This window comes from Pongo abelii, chromosome 14, assembly GCF_028885655.2.
Source record: "Pongo abelii isolate AG06213 chromosome 14, NHGRI_mPonAbe1-v2.0_pri, whole genome shotgun sequence".
Taxonomy (NCBI): domain Eukaryota; kingdom Metazoa; phylum Chordata; class Mammalia; order Primates; family Hominidae; genus Pongo; species Pongo abelii.
The window spans coordinates 30,258,621-30,275,299 of NC_071999.2; the positions used below are offsets into that span (position 1 = coordinate 30,258,621).

Below are 16,679 nucleotides of genomic sequence, written 5' to 3' on the forward strand. Positions count from 1 at the left end.
ACCCCATCTCTACTAAAAATACAAAAAATTAGCCAGGCGTGGTGGCAGATGCCTGTAGTCCCAGCTACTCAGGAGGCTGAGGCAGGAGAATGGCATGAACCCGGGAGGTAGAGCTTGCAGTGAGCTGAGATCACGCCACTGCACTCCAGCCTGGGTGACAGAGCAAGACTCCCGTCTCTGAAAAAACAAAAACAAAAATTAGCCGGGCATGTTGGCATGTGACTGTAGTCCCAGCTACTAGAGAGGCTGAGGCAAGAGAATCGCTTGAACCAGGGGGATGGAGGTTGCGGTGAGCCGAGACTGCGCTACTGCACTTCAGCCTGGGAGGCAGAGTGAGACTCCGTCTCAGAAAAAATGCTTTCTTCCAACTTACACAAGCCAGAAGAAGAAAATGTCATTTATTTTCATGGTAGGAGATTTATGCCAAGATTTTACACCAGGTGGAGACCTGTACCAGCTCCCTCTGCTCCCATCTCCCAGAGTTCTAGGAATTTACTCTTGCACACTGGCTCTTTCATGTCTCTTGGACTTTGCCTACAGAGATCTCTCTGCCTAGCACGCCTTCTCTCCATGTCTCACCGTTATCCTCCCGCTTTATTTATTTATTTATTTATTTATTTTTATTGTTTGAGAAAGTGTCTGACTTTGCCACCCAGGCTGGAGTGCAGTGGCTTGGTCACTGTTGACTGCAGCCTCAAATTCCTGGGCTCAAGAAATCCTCCCGTCTCAGCCTCCCAAGTAGGTATGCGTCGCCACACCCAACTAGTTTTTTAATTTGTGTGTGTGTGTTTGGTAGAGATGGTAGAGATGTTGCCCAGGCTGGTCTCAAACTCCTGGGCTCCACTGATCCTCCCATCTAAGCCTCCCAAAGTGCAGAGATTACAGGTATGAGCCACCACACACACCCAGCCTCTCCATCTATTTTATTTATTTATTTATTTATTTCTGAGACACAGTCTCCCTCTGTGCCCCACACTGGTGTGCAGTGGCGCAATCTTGGGTTCACCGCAACCTTTGACTCCCGGGTTCAAGTGATTCTCCTGCCTCAGCTTCCAGAGTAGCTGAGATTACAGGCGTGCACCATCACGCCCAGCTAATTTTTGTATTTTTAGTAGAGATGGGGTTTTGCCATATTGGCCAGGCTGGTCTCAAACTCCTGACCTCAAGGGATGCACCTGCCTCAGCCTCCCAAAGTGCTGAGATTACAGGCCTGAGCCACCATGCCCTGCTACTGCACCCAGCTACTCAAGGCAAATATGGAGCCAACATACTTGACTATCTGCAGGGGTCCACCCAGGGTAGGGGAGATGTGAGCACTGGCGTCGGAGGGAGCCCAGCTTATTGGCCCAACTCAGAGATAGACCCATTTCCTGGTGGGCATAGCACTCCAAGGCTTGTCACTTACAGCCTCTGCAACTCCAAGTCTTGGTATGCCTGAAACCCATACTCCACAAGAGCAAGCCTTCACTGAGCACCTAGGGTGAGACAGATAGGCCAGGGCTGAGCACGCAAGAGGAAGGAGACCCAGACTTTGCCTTGAGGAGATCACATTCAGCCAGGGACAGAATTACTCCAGAGTGTCACAGACAAAGGGACCAAAGCCTCTGATTTTCTTTTCTTTTTTTTTTTCTAATTTTTTTGAGATGGAGTTTCACTCTTGTTTCCCAGGCTGGAGTGCAATGGCATGATCTCAGCTCACTGCAACCTCTGCCTCCTGGATTCAAGCGATTCTCCTGCCTTAGCCTCCCATGTAGCTGGGATTACAGGCACCCGCCACCACACTCAGCTAATTTTTTGTATTTTGAGTAGAGATAGGGTTTCACTATATTGGCCAGGCTGGTCTCAAACTCCTGACGTCAGGTGATCCACCCACCTAGGCCTCCTAAAGTGCTGGGATCACAGGTGTGAGCCACCGTGCCTAGCCATCTCCAATAGAAGGAGGCAGAGAGAGGTTTGGCACCCAACAGAAATGAGTTTAAATCTTGGTTCCCCTGGTTCTTGGCTCAAGCTTCTCTGGTGCCCAGTGTCTTCCTATGAAAGGGAATGAGAGGGGTCTGGGGTTGTGACAAAATCATGTTTCTAGTGCTGGGCAAGGTGATATGCACCTGTAATATCAGCAACTCAGGAGCCTGAGGAGGGAGGATTGCTTGAGGTCAGAAATTCCAGCCCAGGCCGGGCGCAGTGGCACACGACTGTAATCCTAGCACTTTGGGAGGCCGAGGTGGGCAGATCACCTAAGGTTAGGAGTTTGAGACCAGCCTGGCCAACGTGATGAAATTCCGGCTCTACTAAACATACAAAAAGTAGCTGGGCATAGTGGCGGGCAGCTGTAGTCCCAGCTACTCCCAACCTGGGAGGCAGAGGTTGCAGTGAGCCGAGATCGTGCCACTGCACTGCAGCCTGGGCGACAAGAGCAAAACTCCATCTCAAAAAATAGAAATAAATAAATAAAATAAATGAAAAAATAAAATAAAAATAAAAATAAAAATAAATTCAAGCTTAGCCTCGGCAACATAGGGAGACCCCATCTCAAAAAAAACAAAAGGCCAGGCACGGTGGCTCACACCTGTAATCCCAGCACTTTGCGAAGCCAAGGCGGGTAGATCACCTGAGGTCAGGAGTTCAAGACAAGCTTGGCCAACATGGTAAAATCCTATCTCTACTAAAAATACAAAAACTGGCTGGACGTGGTGGCACATGCCTGTAGTCCCAGCTACTTGGGAGGCTGAGGCAGGAGAATTGCTTGAACCTGGAGGCAGAGGTTGCAATGAGCTGAGATCACACCACTGCACTCCAGCCTGGGCATCAGAGTGAGACTCTTATCTCCAAAAAAGAAAAAAAAAAAAGTAGTCAGGAAGAGACATCAACAAAAATTGGTGACGAATGGGGTAGCGGTGGCACTGGGGAACAAAAGGGAACAGATATTTTGCACTGCAATTGTCATCTCGTTTCTTTTCTTTTTTTTTGAGATGGAGTCTCCTTCTGTTGCCAGGCTAGAATACAGTGGTGTGATCTTGGCTCACTGCAACCTCCGCCTCCCAGGTTCAAGCGATTCTCCTGCCTTAGCCTCCCAAATAGCTGAGACTACAAGCACATGCCACCATGCCCAGCTAATTTTTTTATTTTTAGTAGACACAGGGTTTCACCATTTCGGTTAGGATTGTCTTGATCTCTTGACCTTCTGATCTGCCCACTTCATCCTCCCAAAGTGCTGGGATTACAGGTGTGAGCCATCATGCCTGGCCAATTGTCATCTCTTTTCAATATTGAGCACATATGGGTACGCTGTAAAGGAAATTTTAAAATCTCAGGATCCCAGCCCCCCATCTTCTTATGCAAAAGAGAAAGTCATTGCAACACCCTTTTCCAAATGAATAGCTGTTCCTAAGATCACGTAACAGCCAGATAGATGTCTACTCAGCAAGAAAAGGCCTCAGGCATCTGGGAAGGGCTGCACCCCATAGATCATTCATAAGTAAATTATTTGCTGGCCTCCTATAATCAAGGACATGACAATGTTAATGTTAGGTCTACAAACTTTTTTTTCTTTGAGATGGATTCTCCCTCTGTCACCCAGACTGGAGTGTAGTTGTGCAATCTGGGCTCACTGCAAACTCTGCCTCTCAGGCTCAAGCAATTCTCTTGCCTCCGCCACCCGAGTAGCTGGGATTATGGGCGTGTGCCTCCACACTGGGCTAATTTTTGTATTTTTAGTACAGATGGGGTTTCACCATGTTGGCCAGGCTGTTTTCGAACTCCTGACCTCAGGGGATCCACCCGCCTTGGCCTCCCAAAGTGCTGCAATTACAGGTGTGAGCCACTGCACCCAGCTGAGTAAATTTCTTGATTGCACAGAATGTATGGTGATATTGGTGGACTTAAGGACATTGAATTGTTTATCAGGAATAAAGTATTATGTGTGTTTTCTGGGGTCCTGGATAATGCTGTAGCATTCAGGGTAGATTGAGTAAAAAAAATGTAGAGATGGTTTCCTAGTTACTTGTTTTTGCTTCTAATTTTCATTCATTTGCTATTTATTCTCTTCTGGCTTTGCTTGTGTATGCATATATATAAAACCATTATTATTATTATTATTTTTAGTTTCTAGTGGAAGGCTTTTATTTGGTTCTGTGAATAGTCATTTTATTTCCTATGTATTTCTAGCAAGTTGTATTCATTCCATTGATCTAGAATTCCTAGGCTGCCTTTGGCAGGCCTGCAGGAATTAATGGAGCATACCAGCTTTTTATTTTTTATATTTATTTTTTGAGACAGAGTCTCACTCTGTCGCCCAGGCTGGAGTGCAATGGTGCGATCTCAGCTCACTGCAGCCTCCACCTCAGAGGTTCAAGTGATTCTCTTGCCTCAGCCTCTGGAACAGCTGGGACTACAGGCGCCCACTACCACACCTGGCTAACTTTTTGTATTTTTAGTGGAGATGGGGTTTCATCATGTTGGCCAAGCTGGTCTCAAACTCCTGACCTCAGGTGATCTATCTGCCTTGGCCTCCCAAAGTGCTGGGAGTACAGGCGTGAGCCACCCCATCCAGTGAGTATACTTTCATAAATAGAATTTGAGTCATATTTCTGTCTCTGCCTAATTTCTCCAAAATTTGTAAACTATTTGTGAATATTCTTAATTCATGACAATGTGTTTGTTGGCATACAGTTGAACAGGGTCCCCAGGGCCGATCAGGGAGAGAGAGCCCAGAAACTTGACATGTTGGCACTACTGTAACTGCTCAAGGGGGTGACGTTGCCCACTGCCTAGACAGAGCCAATTCATGAAGACAGGTGAATTGTAATTGACCAACATGGTGAAATCCTGTCTCTACTAAAAAAATACAAAATTAGCTGAGCATGGTGGTGGGCACCTCTAATCCCAGCTACTTGGGAGCCTGAGGCAGGAGAACCAGTTGAACTCAGGAGGCGGAGATTGCAGTGAGCCAGGATCGTGCCATTGCACTTCAGCCTGGGTGACAGAAAGAAATAAAGAAAGAAAGAAAGAAAGAAAGAAGAAAGGAAGGAAGGAAGGGGAGAAAGAGAGAAAGAAAGAAAAGTATCAGTGTTAACCCAAGCGGGACAAAAAATTAATTGAATACCAAAAAAATACTTTGCTAAATTTTTATGTTAAAACAGCTGATACCGAAATTGTTTAGATAAACAGTTTGGTTTTTGTTGTTGTTGTTTGTTTTTGTTATTTGCTTTTTGCTTTTTTGAGACGGAGTCTTAATCTGTCACCCAGGCTGGAGTGCAATGGCATGATTTTGGCTCACTGCAACCTCTGCCTCCCAGGTTCAAGTGATTCTCGTACCTCAGCCTTCTGAGTAGCTGGGATTACAGGCGCCCACCACTATGCCTGGCTAATTTTTTTGAATTTTTAGTAGAGACGGGGTTTCACCATGTTGGTAAGGCTGGTCTTGAACTCCCAACCTCAGGTGATCCACCTGCCTCGGCCTCCCAAAGTGCTGGGATTACAGGCATGAGCCACCATTCCCTGCTAATTTTGTATTTTTTAGTAGAGACAGGCTACTTTCACACTTTCATTAATTTTTCCATAAACAGTATGTGATTATGGTGCAATTATAAATAAATTTTATTAAAATTGAAATGCTCCTTGCCAGCTTTGATAAATCGTATTTCTAGAAATGGCTACAACGTTTCCAGCTCTCACATTCTTCCAGAATCTTGTCATTGTCCCATCAAGAGATGGAGTCTATTTCCTTTCCCCTTGTCCTGACCAGGCCTTTGTGACGGCCTTAACAAACAGGTGGTGGGGGCGATGCTGCGTGATTTCCAAGGCTAGGTTAGACTACGTGATACAGCTTCCACCTGGCACTGTCTCTTGGGATGTGAGGCAGCCCAGGCAGAAAGGCCACAGGTAGGTATACCAGCTGACCACCTGACAGCCCCAGCTAAGGTTCCAGCTGCTAGCCGGCATCAAATGCCAGACGTGATATTAATGAATCAGTGAAATAATTTTGGGGGAGAGGGTCTGGGGAAACTGCCTCTTTTGTTATTAGGAAGACAGAGATTCAGAGTTCTAAATAGTTCTTCCAAGTCTCGTTTGGGACATTGCTCTCTAAAAACAATGTGTAAAATGAGAAGAATTATGAGAAGAGTTAAGAGTCATCAAAATGCATTTACAGAATGCCTAATAAGAACCTCATAAAAGAATAAAGATTTCCAGCCAGGCGCAGTGGCTCATGCCTGTTATCCCAGCACTTTGGGAGGCTGAGGTGGGAGGATCATGCGGTCGAGAGATTGAGACCATCCTGGCCAACATGGTGAAACCCTGCCTCTACTAAAAATACAAAAATTAGCCGGGCATGGTGGCGCGTGCCTATAATCCCAGCTACTCAGGGGGCTCAGGCAGGAGAATTGCTTGAACCCAGGAGGCGGAGATTGCAGTGAGCCGAGATGGCACCACTGCACTCCAGCCTGGGTGACAGAGCGAGACTCCATCTCAAAAAAAAAAAGAAGACAAAGAAGAAAGATTTCCATTAAATCATCTCCCGTCCTGGATCCTTTGCCCAATGCCTTCGGGGTGTCTCTTTTAGTTGTTAGTTTTTAAATAATAATCAAGAGAGAGGAAAGAGATCCTATGAAGATACTGGTCTGCGGACAGAGGGAAAGGAAAGGGATTAGGGGTGAGTACACAAGGGGCTTTCAACAGGCCTATATTGCTTTGTTTCCTAAACAGGAGAACAGGTACAGGGATGATTGGTACATGCTTATGTATATTTTTTCACATGCTACTTATATGCCATTTTCTTTTTAAAGTGTTTATGTAGACAGATGCGGTAGCTCATGTCTGTAATCCCAGCACTTGGGGAAGGTGAGGCAGGAGGATGGTTTGAGTTCAGGAATTTGAGACCAGCCTGGGCAACATGGTGAAATCCTGTCTCTAGAAAAAATACAAAAAGTAGCTGGATGTGGTGGCACACGCCTGTGGTCCCAGCTATTTGGGAGGCTAATGGAGGAGAATTGCTTGAGCCTAGGAGGTTGAGGCTTCAGTGAGCCATGTTCGCACCACTATACTCCATCCTGGGCAAAAGGGTGAGACTCTGCCTCAAATAAAAAAGAAGTGATAAAATGTTTCACATATATACATATGTGTACAGATATAAAAGATATAGACACATAAGCATTTTAAAAAGGAAATGGGGCTTTTTTAGTTTGAGGAAAAGAAGGGCTTAAGAGACGGCTTGACGTCTTCATTTGTATAAAAGAACTTCTTGAAAAGGATGCCAACTGACTGTTTTCTAGGACCATGAAGACTAAAAAGGAAGGATAGGCTTAAGTTAAAATTTAAGATGTTCAGAGGACAAACTGCTTCAAAACACTAGTTCTTGAACACTGGAGTGGGCTGCCAAGAGACGCGATCTGGCCGCCTTCCTTGGGAATCACCAGGAAAGGCAGAGGCAGCGTCTGTGCTGTCACAGCACTGGAGGGTTGGATCCTCTCCTGGGAGATTGGTCTGTCTTGGCTCAACTTATCGCATAAGGAGAAGGGCACACAGAAGAGTGAGAGGATGACGACAACTGCCTTTCAGGGAAAGAAAAAGAATTCTCCCTTTCCCTTCACTTCCTCCTCCAGGAGGAAAGGGCTACTCTGGCTTAGTTAAGTTCAATGACACTCATCGACCCACAATGCTAGGGACTTGGTGTGACTCCTACTGGGGGCTGCAGGCTGCCGTTCTACCTGTCTTATGAACGCATAGGGTCGTGGCTCTAAGAACTGAGGTAAACTCTCTTTGTTGAGGAGTTCTTGCTTTCACAGACAGAGCACATTTCCCTGACTGTCCTGGTTGCAGTGCCTTTTGCATTTGCTGTTTCTCCTCACAGGCTTCTTTATCTCATTTGGTTCTAACCTAGGCTGCCTCTGGCAAGGGTGAAAGGATGTCTCCAAGCCAAGCCTGGGTCACAGGGTGATCCACATCGGCACTGGATTCTAAGCATAATAATAAATACCGTCCATTTGCTAGCTTTTGTCCTTTGTGCATATATTTCCCTTGAAGACTTCAAAGATGGGATTTAGATCTGGACTCTGGCCAATGCCAATCTACTAATCTCCCCAACACCCCAAGAGGCAGTCAGATCAGGGGAATTAACCAAGACATGAAGGAGACAGCACAAGTTGCTGTGAAATATTCACTTACTACTCCTTGCAGTCTATGCCGTGATCTTCAAGGTGCGCCAACCGAGCTATATTTCACACACCTACAAAGTTGTCGGGGCAGTTTGGTTATGGGAAGATAAACATACATAGAGAAGCAACAACTCCGTTTCATGATGGGGCTGCACAAAGTCAGGGTGGGACATTTGGTCACTCTTAGTGATCAAGGCAAATATTCTATATGTAACATACTCTGCTTCTTAAAAATTAAAAATAACCTTTATCTACTCTTTTTATTCCCATCTAAGTTAGAGCAAAAAAACCCAAAATGTTTTCTATTTATCTTGAAGTTTGGGGATTGGAAAAAAACACATTTTCCTTTTAAGTTCCTTTCAATTCTGGTTAGGTCCTCAAGGTGTTATCATACACAGAAGATTTACTGAAGCATAGTGACAAGTTTTTGACAAAGCCAGTCCTAGGATTAGCCCCAGCTTTAAGATTTATCCTCAGCAGCAATGAAGATCCACTGAGAAAACCTCTCCCACTCTGAAGCTTAGCTCAACAATTTAGAAAATTTTATTTTTCTTCATCTTCCTGATAAAGATTCATTTCTTATCAGAAAAACTTTTTGAGGGCCCACAAGAGACAGGTAAAGAATCCTACCTGAAGCTACATTTAGTGTAGATTCTTGCCAGCCTGCAGTTTTCAATGTAAGTTGCCTGTCCCTTTTGGATGTTGTTTTTTGTTTTGTTTTGTTTTTGGTGGAGTCTTACTCTGGCACCCAGGCTGGAGTGCAGCGGCACGATTTTCGCTCACTGCAACATCCACCTCCCGGGTTCAAGCGATTCTCCTGCCTTAGCCTCCCGAGTAGCTGGGACTACAGGTGCCTGCCACCACACCCGGCGAATTTTTTTTTGTATTTTTAGTAGAGACGGGGTTTCACCGCGTTAGCCAGAATGGTCTCCATCTCCTGACCTCATGATCTGACCGCCTTGGCCTCCCAAAGTGCTGGGATTACAGGCGTGAGCCACCGCGCGCGGCCTGGATGTTTGTTCTTAAGAAAATTAGAAGCAGAGGCCGCGGGTGGTGGCTCACGCTTGTAATCCCAGCACTTTGGGAGGCTGAGGCAGGTGGATCGCCTGAGGTCAGGAGTTCGAGACCAGCTTGGCCAACATAGTGAAACCCTGTCTCTACTAAAAATACAAAAATTAGCTGGGCGTGGTGGCAGGCGCCTGTAATCCCAGCTACTCGGAAGGCTGACACACAAGAATCCCTTGAACCCGGGCGACGGAGGTTGCAGTGGGCCGAGATAGTGCCATTGCACTCCAGCCTGGGCAACAAGAGCAAAACTCTGTCAAAAAAAAAGTAAAAAAGTAAAAGAAAATAAAATCAGAAGCAGAGGCCAGGCAGGAGGAGCTCAGGCCGCACTGCTGTCTTTGCTAGCACAGATTCTTTTTGCTGAACTCTGTACTACTCCTTGTCAGTCCCTAATGTTAATTTAGGTTAAAAGAAATGTAATGATCGCATCAGTAAAAGCAAGGTCAGACTTTCACCTGAACGGTTTTATTTTTGTTTTGTTCCGTTTTTACTCCGAGGTCAGAATGTCATCAGGCACAATAAACATTTCGCTTTTTATCTTCATGGGATTGCGCCCAGAAAGACCAAGCACAGTCTAAACATTACGCGATAAGAAAAAACAAAAAATAGATCAAGTGACCTTGGACAAGTCACCTTACCTCTTGATGGTTTTGTTTTATGAAAGAAGGTGTGTGTGTGTGTGTGTGTGTGTGTGTGTGTGTGTGTGTGTGTGTCTCGATGGGTCTGTGTGTGTGTGTGTGTGCGCGCGTGCGGGGGAGTGGTTGCTGCTAAGGTTCCCTAGGGCTACCTGAAGCTTTAATATGCCTAGTTAGAATGTCAGGCAGGTTGAGAGTGCGGGGCTGTAGACCCCCGACTTCTCTGAGTGCCAAGCCACACATCAGACACTTTGGAAACAACCCTTCCACGAAGACCCTACACAGATCCCACCAGGCTGGGCACGGAAGAAGAGAAACTGCGAAAAGAAAGGGACAGGATGAGTCCTGGGGGATCACAGCGCCTCCACTTGCACAGGACAAGTGACAGGCAGGTAAATAGGTAGCAGACAGGCAGAGACTCCGAGTCCCCCAGGTGCACCCCTCTCCTGGAAGAGCCCCCGAAAGCACAGGCCCAATCACCCACCCCACCAAACCCTCCCCATCGCCTTCCCTGACACCTAAAAGCCCCGGGTCCTGCGTAATACTGCGGATCCCTCCCAGCCTCCCATCCGCTCCTCCTCCCGCGGGGCTCCGCTCAGGGCCGGTCCCCCTCCCCCACGCCGCAGCCCGGGCCAGCGGGGCCCGCCGCGGTGGCGTTCGCGGGCGCTGCCGCATTGGCCGCTGCGGCACGGACGGCGCAGCCTCGGGCGCGTCCCGGCACAGGCGCCGGCGGTCCCCGCCAGCTAGCAGCCCGGCCAGGCGCTGGCCCACCCATGGCCCTCGGGCCGCGGCCCCTGCGCCCAGTCCTGCGCGTAGCCTCAGTCTCTCGCCCGGGGCCGCCGAGCCCCCGACACGGGCGAGATGCTGAACGGCGCAGGCCTGGACAAAGCTCTTAAGATGTCCCTGCCGCGGAGGTCGAGGATCCGCTCGTCCGTGGGTGAGCTGGGAGGGGCGCGGCGGGGGAGGGGCGCGGCGGGGGAGAGTGGGCCCGGGGCGGGGGCGGCGCGGGGCGCGCCTGCGGTTATGCGACACTGCCCCGCCCGCGCCCCGCTCCCCTCCCTGGGCTCCCTGGGCTCCCTGGGCTGCAGGATCCGCCGACGCCGCGCGCTGGCCGCACGGGGGCTGGGCGTCGCTGCACCTGCGGGGCCAAAAGGCCCCAGGCCGGGGCGAGGGGAGCAGCGGGCGTCAGAGACCCCCCGGCTCGTCCCTGTACAGATGTGTGTGTGTGTCTGCGGGCGCGCGTGTATGTGTGCGCGCGCCCTGTGCGCGTGCCCGTGCGCCCCTACGCGCGGATGCGGCTCAGGGATGCGACCTAGGCGGCAGTCCCCGCGGTTGTGGGCACGGTTTGGCGGCGCAGAGAAGATGCAGCCTTCCCTGCCGGCGGCCGGCACCGCGGTGCTGCAGAGCTCAAAGGCAGAGGGGGAAAAAGGCATCCGAAGGGTCCCTCCAGTGATTCTCACCACTTGGAGCCCCGGGTCCTCGCGCGCTCACAGCGGCGACGTACTGGCTCATAACCATCCGTGCATACAACCATCTGGAGACGAACACACACACGCACACGCCCGCGCGCACACACAGGTACACACACACGTACACACGCACGCGTGCACACACACCCTGCCTGCAGGCGCCTGGGTGTTGGAACTCGAAACCTAAAGCCAAAAACGCATGTACCATACCCGACCACTCACACTGTTAGAGGCCTGCGTTCTATGATTATAGAACACATTTAGAAACTATGATGTCGTGGAGCCGGATGTTATGTGGCTGTGACACTTGATAAGGTTACCTAGACCATTAGTTAATGCAGACGTAAAGAGGAGCCCCAAAAATGATTTCTTACCGTTTCAGGACTGCGGCAAGTTTTGCAGGTAGATCTTTGACATGAAGAAGGTAGAGGGTGTACAGTTTGAAGCTGGGGTCACTTATCTTCGTGCTTTTTTATTTGTTTTGAGAAAACAGGCGCATAAAAATAAGCGACTTTCGTATTTCTGTAGTTGAGTAACGTGAGAGGGAAGCAAGCTTATCAGGTAATTTAAGCCAATGTTTGTTAAACTTGGGTAAAGTCAGGACACTTTCACATTCATTTTGAGGAGAATCCCAGCCTGAAGGGGTCACGGGGTGCAGGGTCAAGACTAAATAGCCGGGAAGAGCTGTGGCAGAGACAGTGGGAAGGCGCAGTCATACAGGTGTGAGAATTTCCCAAGGTGGAGGCAGCCTGGGGAGACCTGGGGACACCCTCTGTACCTTTGCAGGTGGGGCCAAAGGCATTTGCTTATGATTTGGATGTGGGGGCTTCAGTACAAGAAAAGAATCAAAGATGGCCCCAAGGGTGTTGGTCTGAGACACCGGAAGAATGCGCCACTTGCTGAGATGGGGAAACTGCGGAGGACCAGGGTTCTCTTTTGCGGAAAGGGAGGGTGTGAAGAATTTGGTCTGAAATGCCTACCATAGAGCCAAGTGGAGATGATTAGTTGAGAGCTGGATTTATGAGTCTGTGGTTCCGGGGAGTGTGCAAGGCCAGACATAGAGATTCAAGAGTCTTCGGCAGGACCAGCTCCAAGAGTGTATGCCCTGCAGCTGCTCAGAGTCTGGCTCCTACAAGAGTCAGCACTTGCTTGGATGTTCTGCCCAGTGTTGCTGTCTTGAAAGTCTTAATTTTTGAACAAGGGGCCCACATTTTCATTTTACACGGGTCCCTAAGAATTATGTGATCAGCTGTCAATGTGTATAGATGTGACCTAGAAAAGAGGGGTCCTTGGATAGAGTCCTGGGCACTCTAACATTTTGAGGTCGGGGAGATGAGGGACAACAGAAGGGGCCTGAGAGGATAGCCAGGGAGGTCCCTGGAAACCCGGAGGGAGTGCTCTGAAACTCAATGTGGAGATGTTCAGGAAGGGGTGGGGTGTACCTGTGCCCAGTGCTGCTGAGCTCAATAAAGATGAGGCTGGAGAACTGTCGTGTGAGTGGAGGTCACTGGTGATCTTGAAAAGAGCTGTTAACATATCATTGTGGGGAAGAATGCCTAATAGAGCAGGTGTAAGAGAGTAACAAGACAGGAACTGGAAACAGCAAGTCCGGAAAACTCTTTTGAGTGAATATTGCAGAAAAGGGAGGGGGAGAAGCAGATCGAGTGGTAGCTGGAGGAAAATGCGAGTTCAAGAGAGGTCGCTTTGTTTTGAGACTGTCCTACAGTCTGATGGCATGAACATCAATGCAGGGAGCTTTTAGGGAGCAGGGGGAAGGGCAGTGATCTGAGAGTAACCATGAGAAGCAGGATCCTCCTGGCAGAGCAGTTAAGGCAAGAAGTTTCAGGAATAGTCAGAGGGGTCGGGTTGTGAGGGATCTTGCTGATGATAGGCTGAAAGTTCCAGGAGACAGAGTGGAGGCTCTGAGATGGGGTCTGTTTAGGGTATTTGCATAATGTATGGAGAAGAAAGAGGATCTGCATAGTGTGGGCTCCTGCGGACACTGATGGAAACAGGGGCAAAAGGCCTGACAATCGTGTACTCCCATAAAAATACTAAACAAAGATGTGTGATTTTTAATGAAGTCTGCTACTTCTCATTTTTTAAAAATAAACCAATGATGAAAGGATGGCAGATCACAGTCAGCTTCAAGATTATATGCTGAGCTGTATACTATTTTTAAAAATAATTCTGGAATATTTTATTGTCTGAGCCATCTTTGACTCTTATCTTATTCTGCATATTCAATTGCACTTTGATCAGTTTTACCTTTCCCCAAATATCTACTTAGCACCAGTGTGTCTCATTTTACCACATGATGAAAATCCAAAGATTTGTGACCATGGGGATCCTCTTTCCCATATAGTGCTTACAGTCTGCTCAGGGTGGAGCCCCTTGGAATGGAAACAAAGTCAGTGACAAACATATATCAGTGCCTTCTATGTGCCAGGCATGGTTCTAGGTGCTAGAGACAGAGCAGGGAACACAGCAGTGTGTCTCACGGAGCTTATGGTCTAGGCAGTGACTACAATGCATGTGGGAAGAGCTCTCAACTCTCTTCTCTCACCTTGACCCAGATGAGTAAGGAAATTAAGGGTGTGCATGTGAATATGGGTGTCGGGGGTTGTGGGAGGGGAGGAGTGGGGACAGAAAGGAAGGAAGTTGTTTTCTATAGACGACAGCATCAGTGCTGTCTAGGGCAGAAGCTCTTCCCTATCTTACTGCATTTCTGGACATAGTGAAAGAACAGGCAAGCCGGAAGTGCACAAACCAAATGCAGAACCCAGAGGACTACAAATTTTTTTTTTTTTTGAGCCCGTCACCAGGCTGGAGTGCAGTGGTGTGATCTCGGCTCACTGCAACCTCCGCCTCCTGGGTTCAAGCAATTCTGCTGCCTCAGCCTCCCAAGTAGCTGGGATTACAGGCTCCCACCACCACACCCAGCTGATTTTTGTATTTTTAGTAGAGACGGGGTTTCACCATGTTGACCAGGATGGTCTCGATCTCTTGACCTCGTGATCCACCCACCTCGGCCTCCCAAAGTGCTGGGATTACAGGCGTGAGCCACCGTTTGGACCAGGACTACAGACCTTCTAGAAACTGCCCCTGGAGCCCTCCTCTAAATTCCACACCCAACTCACCCTGCCCTCTGCTGGTCATCAAAGGTGTTTCTTAATGTGTGTTTTCTGTTTTTGCCAGAACAACCTGCCCCAAGTTGCAAGGAGGAGAATCAGGGCAGCTGAAAATACAAGCTGCGCTAATGTGAGAATGTAATAGCTGGAGGATATCTCAGAGATGGTCTGATCCCTTCACTTTACAAATGAAAAAAAAAAAATCAGAGAGATTCCTTACTTGCTGCGTAATTTCTGTCAGGACAAGCTAATTAGCAAGTCCAGTGTGGTTCTTATCGTTGCCCACCTGCCTAGTATCAGATCTAAATGAAACAGAATATGCTCATTGATTCTATATTGTTTTCTCCTCCTTGATAAGAAATAAAGATAATAATCTAATTTCTCCTGCTTCCATTTCCTATACTACCCTATGTGTGCTCAGTAATTACGATTTTACTGAACTCTGTCATGGGCAGCTTTTGGACTTGGTCTAATGGTCCACATTCTGTTTGGAAGTTTCTTAAGGGCAGTATATCTAGGGGTTAAAACCCCAGAATTTAGGGTTAAAGATAATTGAATTCAGGTTTTAACACTGTCATTTCTACCTATATGACATTCAAAAGATTCATTTACTTCTGTTACAGATAAAGATAAAAATAAGAGTTTGCACTTCACGGGTGGTTGGTAGTGGTCTGTGGTTATGTGCATATAAGTGCATGCATTAACTGACACATTATCAAGATGATATCGACAACATGTTAGATTTCTCCCATGCTGCCCATCGTCATCTAAGGCAAAGTCCTCCATCTAGGTATTTATCCTATGTAATAGAAGAATTGGCAAAAACTTTTGTTATTATTTTCCCTTCTAAATCTAATGATGGAGGCCTAACTAGGAGAGGACCGCACAGTCATCACAGGAGAACTTAAGTGTCCTTTTACTGTCATTATCCAGGTGTAAATGGTTGCAGAAATAAGCGCTTACTCACCAGGAGCTCTGAATCTGGACACAGTGTTCATCCTGTAGTGGCTCTGAAGGTCGTCACCTTCTGTTGAAAGGAGTCCTGACTACAAGGCTGTCTTCTACCCCACAGGTGACCAATAAGTACCTCTGTGGACGCCTTCCGTTGTCCAATAATTGATTTTACATTTATAACGGATGTGTTATCTTAAACCCTCCTCAGAGGTGCCAGCTAGACAAGTGGAATATTTTACAGTTATTTTCGAAAAAGCTTTTAAGCATTTATGAGAGGAAGTGTATACAGTGCCTCTAAAGAAGGGTCTCTGTTCTTCCTCCTTGGATCCTTTACATTTACTAAGTAAAACTTCTGGTCAATACCACACTGGATGCAAGATGTTATTTACATCCACTTAGGCTGGGAAAAGTGCTCAGCACAAATGTTAACAACCATTAAGAAGGGCTAAAAATAAAAGTGATCTCACCTCCATGCCTTGGGAGTTTCTCCCCGTCATCACCAAGGGCAAACACAGAAACAGGACCTACTCCAGGACAGGAGAGTGCCCTTCCAGGAATAGAGTAAGGAGTGGGGGACCTGTCACACCCCAGTGGCTGCCTGGGTCTGCCTGCATAGATCTGTCATAAAAGTACCTGGATGGGCTGGGCACAGTGGCTCATGTCTGCAATCCCAGCACTTTGGGAGGCCGAGACGGGTGGATCATTTGAGGTCAGGAGTTCAAGACCAGCCTGGCTAACATGGTGAAACCCTAAAAGTACAAAAATTAGCCAAGTGGTAGTGGTGCACGCCTGTAATCCCTGTAACTCAGCAGGCTGAGGCAGGAGAATCACTGGAGTCTGTGAGGGGGAGGTTGTGGTGAGCCAAGATTGCACCACTGCACTCCAGTCTGGGCGACAGGGTGAGACTCTGTCTCTAAGAAAACAAAGCAAAGCAAAACAAAACAAAACAGTACTTGAATGGCCAAGCCTGGTGGCTCACGTGTGTAATCTCAGCAGTTTGGGAGGCCCAGGTGGGAGGTTCACTTGAGGCCAGGAGTTCGAGACCAGCCTGTACAACATAGTGAGACCCCATCTCTACAAAAAAATTATAGCCAGGCGTTGTGGCACAAGCATGTAGTCCCAGCTACTTGAGAGGCTGAGGCAGAAGGATTGCTTGAGCCCAGGAATTTGAGGCTGCGATGAGCTACTGTATCACTGCATTCCAGCCTGGACAACAGAGTGAGACCCTTCCTCTAAAGAAAAAAAAAAGAGCACATGAATGATGCTGGTCACTCC

The 16,679-nt window shown here is 47.9% G+C and overlaps 1 protein-coding gene across 3 annotated transcripts in view; it reads left to right on the forward strand.

Annotated features, from left to right (window-relative positions):
* The first annotated feature begins 10,586 nt into the window (after positions 1-10,586).
* ATP8A2 (ATPase phospholipid transporting 8A2) overlaps positions 10,587-16,679 on the forward strand; it is a 663,838-nt gene continuing 657,745 nt past the window's right edge. Inside the window, exon 1 of one of the 3 annotated variants that reach the window (XM_054528828.2) lies at positions 10,587-10,787. In XM_054528828.2, coding sequence (XP_054384803.1) covers positions 10,712-10,787 — 76 coding nt within the window. In that variant the 5' untranslated portion in view covers positions 10,587-10,711. The remainder of the gene's footprint in view (positions 10,788-16,679) is intronic. The other 2 variants (XM_054528822.2, XM_054528830.2) reach the window with 2 other exon arrangements.